Raw genomic sequence first — 5,174 nt, forward strand, 5'->3', positions numbered from 1 at the left:
TTCTTCCCAAGCCCCTCAGAGCTGCTGATCCCTGGGAAGGGACCATATCAGCAGCCTCCTGCCACAGGAAGTGAATTAGCCTTCTCCTAAAACAACAGCAGAGATGGCTCCCCGGGGCAACCCTGGGCACCGCTTGGTGAAGGCCACTATATGCAACTGCATCATTTCTTGGGTTATATTAGACATGGTGAGTCTGAGAAATGGGCTCAGGGCAGCAATGATTCTGGCCAGGTCTGCTTTAACTCCTTCTGAGAAACCAGTTTTGTGGCTGGGAGGGTCCTGTAGTAACATTTTCTTGTCCTTGTGTGCTCCTGCTAAGAAGAGAGGTGGGGGTGGGGAGGAGGAGGCAGAGATTGGCAGAAAAGGGGAAGATTCTGAAATGGGTGTGGGGGAGGGTGCATGTGTGTGTGCACGCGTGTGCATGTGTGTGTGTGTGTGTGTATGGAGGCAGAGAGAAGGGAGGGGAAGAGCGCTGGAATTCCCATTATTCAGCTTTAGGATGCTTGAGATAGAATCTTGGGTGGAATTGCTCTTTTTCACACACATGGCCTCAAATTCTGCATTATCTTGAGCTCTGGCTGGGAATAATGCTCTGCTCTGTGAAATTTAAAAAAACATGCTTCCTTCTTGTCACCTCTCAGAAGGCCGGGCTTTAGGAAATGCCCAAAGGAGGGTGGAAAGGTGGAAAAGGTCCTCTAAGCGAGGGAGGTGGCCACCAAATTATTCCCCAGAGTCTCCAGTTGTTACCATGACTCCCTGAGGGAAGCAAGAGGGCAAAAGTAGTGTAATAAAACCAGACCCAGCCAGGGTTCCTTTGAGGGATGGAAGATACTGATAAGCAGCCCAACATGGATTGCTTCCTTCTCTGAACTTGGGAGTATGTCTTGACTTTAGTCCAGATTCCAGTGCAGCCTCTGGCCTGTAGCTGGTCCAGGCCCACCCTCCCTTCCCCCTCCCAAGTCCTTCTAGGTTGGTGCAGGTGTGAGCTGGGCTCTTACTCCAACCCTTACTAGCATCTGCCTGATTTCCCAAGAATCCTTCCAGGGTGGCACAGCTTGGATCTAGCCCCACTGGTTTGACCTGCTCACCATCCCCTTTGGGTGTGTCATGCCCGGGCCCCAGCAGGTTGGCTCGTATCCAACGAGGCCACTTACTAGCTCCACACCACAGCCCTCCTTGCTTATTCAGCATCATGGTCCAAAAACTGGGGCATGACAAGTTACCCTGCCACCATCCCCTCCTCCCTTACTCTTAGGACAAACACCAGTCTGTCCACTGAGATGGGAAAACAGAGACGTCGAAAGGGCCCAAGATTTTGTGAACTGGGGAGGAGACTACTCAGGCTGACTTGGTTTCTCTGAGGACTGTTGGGCCTGGGATTAAATAAGTCTTCTCCCTACCCACAGGCCAAGAAGGGGCACTGAAGCAGAGGGGTCATTCCAGAGAAAGGACCCTGTGGGCTGCCAAGAGGATGATATTCTGCTATGGCTCACGGGTAAAGGGAAGGAAAGCCATCCCCAAAAATGTTCTCCAAACATCTACTGTTGCATGGCCTTGGCATTTTCTCCTTTCCAGCTCTGGGATTCAAAGTGGACTCTGTACTTTGGGCTCCTGATCCTGGCAGGGAGGGCGCAGGATGCCTCATGCCATGCCTCTCGTTTGCTTAATCCCCACTGGAATCAGGTTAGGCTGTGTCTGAAGTTAGGGGCCTTTCCCTTGGTCTTGGCCAGGAGCAGCATCAGTGGCCCAGGAATGTTGGGAAGCAAGGGATATGTTTTTCTAGGAAGTGGACTTACTTTCAGGAAAGGATTTGAAATGGGGGAAATTGAACAGCTTCCTAACTCTATGTCCTGAGACCCCCGCACCCCACAGCAACCAGAGCTCCATGGAGAGGAGAGGAAACAACTAACTAAAGCAGCTTCCCCACCCCTTCCCATCTCTTTCTTTCCCATTTATGTGTTTGATTTTTTTCACGGCACCTATCACAATCTTGCCTTTGTGTGTTTGTGTCCTAGATAGTGTCTGTCTCCTTCTACTATTCCCTCCTCCATTACACCGTGAGAGTAGGCCCTTGTCTTGTTCATTGCCACATCCCCGGGGCCCAGGAGAGTGTGTGGCTCCCAGTAAAGGTGTACAGTCATTATTAGTTGATATGACAGAATGGTTAGGATGTGAAGAGGAGGCCAGGACCAGAGAGGCCATCAGGGTAGGAGTAAAAGGGACATTTGGGACCATCCTTTTCATTACCCTTCAAAGGTAGGTGGCTAGGTGGGTCAAGTCCAAGTTTGTCATCCTGACATACAAAGCCCCAATCCATCTTCCTAGGCTCATTTCCTGCCAGCCCCCCCGTAAGCTTCCAGTGCTTCAGCTTCTTCAAACTGCTAAATATCCTCACATTTCAAAATTTCTTCCCATGTGTTCTTTTACGTATGTGCCCACCTGGAATGCCTTTTGTCTATGCAGTTAGGAACTGTGATACCTACTTTTTACAGTGACTGTGAAGATTAAGGGTTGTAGTATAGAGCAAGCTCCTGGCTCATCTTTTGCCCAAAATGGAGTCCTCACTAAATATTGGGTAGCATCCCTCTCCTTTCCCTCTGTCTGGGGAATGCATCAGCATAGGCAGCCCCTCTTCTGAGAGGCTTCAGGCCACAGTGCTTTGTTCTTCCCACAGTTAGAAGGCTGTTAGGGGGTCTGTGTCCCCAACCTGATCCCCAGGGCAGAGGCATCTGTATCTCATTTGCACTTAACTTAACATTTGGTGTAACCGTAGGTGCTAAAGGTATGTCCCCTGAATAACTGGAACTGAAGGCCTGTGAGGCAATGGGTTGTTCATCTTTCCAGAGCCAGAACATGCATACTCACTGATATTGCTGGGTAGGAAGGTCAGTATCTGTGCCCTACTGGGCTGGGAAACCTGGGGTGGGGGGTGGGCCTCCCTCCTGCAGCCTAATTGGCCATCTAGTCCACCCAGCCATGAAATCAGAATCCACATCCCAAGCACCATAGCCACATCCAATTTTCCATCAATAAAATATTCAGCTGCTCCACAGCCATGATCTGCTCTGTGTCTGGAAGGGAGGAGTTCTGCTCTCTCAGTGCCTGGCTCCCACTCTTCCCAGGCACACACTGTCCCTCCATTCCTGGATCAAGCCTTTGTTATCCTACCTCTGTGTGTTTACTAATGCTTTGTGCCCCCATCACCCCAAAATCAGGACTGCCCTTCCTCCTCCTCCTTATCCAACTCCAATCCATCCTGCCCCAAGGCCCATACCTCTGTGAAGTCTTCATTGGAAGTGATCATTCCCTGCCATGGACCCCAGACATGCGTCTGAACAGCAAACCCACATTTCACAATCCCAGACAGGGGGGATTAGTTCTTGAGTGGACTCATTCTAGTTCATATGGGATAAAGACCCTTGAAGGTTTACTGCTACTGTGGATCCCCCTCTATAGACTGGGGTTGGGGCTGGGGTACTTAGTAGAAAGCAGGGATGAGAATTTCCAATGAAAACCCATGGGACTGATCCTTAGACTTCAGAACTCTCTTCCAACATGGCCCAAGACAACTCTCCAAACAAGACCATAACAATGAATCAGAGAAGCAGCTGCACCAAATTCACAGAAGATCAATTGAAAATCCTCATCAAGGCATTTCACCAAAATCCTTACCCAGGTTATGCTACCAAACAAAGACTCGCTTTAGAAATCAACACTGATGAGTCCAAAATCCAGATTTGGTTTCAGAATCGAAGAGCTAGGCACCAGTGCCAGAAAAAATCAGAACCCGATGAAGACTTAGAATCAAGTCAAGACCAAGATCACTCTGAAGAGGAGATTCAAAGTAGAGAAGACAGACGGTGTCGTACCAGCTACACTTCTTCGCAATTACACACCCTCATCGAGGCATTTATGAACAACCCTTATCCTGGCATTGATACCAGAGAGCAACTTGCTAAAGAAATTGGCATTCCAGAGTCAAGAGTCCAAATTTGGTTTCAAAATCAGAGATCCAGATTCCATGTCCAGAGAAAAAGAGAACCTGATGATCAAGACTCAGAACAGAGACAAGACCAGGAACAGGATCTCTGAATGAGAGAGTTCAAGGTGCCACACCCAACGTGACCTTGAATTCATGACCCCAAGATCAAGAGTCACATCTCTACTGACTGAGCTAGCCTGGTGCCCCTGAAGCAGATATTTTAAAAAGTAAAATATCTGGTCAAATAGGGATTTCTACAAGGAGTGTCGTAATTTTAAATATGCGAAAATTTCAAACCCAGTTAATAAAGTTACATTCCATAAAAATTAAAAAAAAAGAAAAAGAAAAAAAGAAAACCCATGGGAGCTTTCAGGGACGTCTACCTGGCTTGGGCCTCTAAAGCTTCCCCACTTCAACCAAGGTTTATTTCCTGGTCTTGTCCCTACTCCAGACCAATTACTCTGCAGGGCAGGGCAGGGGAATGTTTAGAGTCAAAGACAGAGTGATCTCTGGCCACAATATGTTGCTTCTGGGTGCACGGTGACTGCTGTTTAATGTGGTGAGCTTGGGATGTTGTGAGATTACCAACACAGCAATGAACTGAAGGCAGTGTACTAGCAGATTCTGGGAAGAAAGAGCATTGGTGTGGGGACCCACGGTCAAACCTGTATAATCAGAGCAGTAGGGTCCTGCTTTGTGCATCTTGAAATTAGGTGTGAATAAGATATTTGAAGTCAAGTCTAATTTTTAAAACAGTATTCAAATGATTTTGATCAAATGTCTCCTATAAGGTGACAAGGGTTGGCCCATTGCCTGAAGGATGAGCATAGGACTTGGGTTTGAAGTCAGGCAGATGGGCTTGAATTGGGTTCTGCTTGTTGTTTGGCTGAGGACCACAGGCCAGACCCTTATATATGCATATGCATGTTGAGCGTATGTATGAGTGTGAATGTGATATGTGTGTCTGTGTGTAATGTGTTTAGCTCTATACACACAGCACTTTCATTTTTTGAGCATTCTTTATGTGCTAAGCGCTATGTCAAGCATTTTATTTTCAATGCCCCACTTAGCCCTCATAACAACTCTGGGAGGAAGATACTATTATTCCCATTTTACAGCTGAGCAAACAGAAGTTTAAGAGAGAGGTTAAGTAATTTTCCATAAGACACATTTATTAAAGGGAAGACTTCAG

At 47.6% G+C, this 5,174-nt stretch overlaps 1 protein-coding gene across 1 annotated transcript; it reads left to right on the forward strand.

Moving 5' to 3' along the window:
- The first annotated feature begins 3,555 nt into the window (after positions 1-3,555).
- LOC123852026 (double homeobox protein A-like) lies at positions 3,556-4,092 on the forward strand. The gene has a single exon (XM_045886199.3). The coding sequence runs from the start codon at positions 3,556-3,558 to the stop codon at positions 4,090-4,092; it is 537 nt and encodes a 178-aa protein (XP_045742155.1).
- The last annotated feature ends 1,082 nt before the right edge of the window (positions 4,093-5,174 follow it).

This window comes from Mirounga angustirostris, unplaced genomic scaffold (genome assembly GCF_029215605.1).
Source record: "Mirounga angustirostris isolate CCGP_5_RB_7025 unplaced genomic scaffold, mMirAng1.0.hap1 SCAF_10, whole genome shotgun sequence".
Taxonomy (NCBI): Eukaryota; Metazoa; Chordata; class Mammalia; order Carnivora; family Phocidae; genus Mirounga; species Mirounga angustirostris.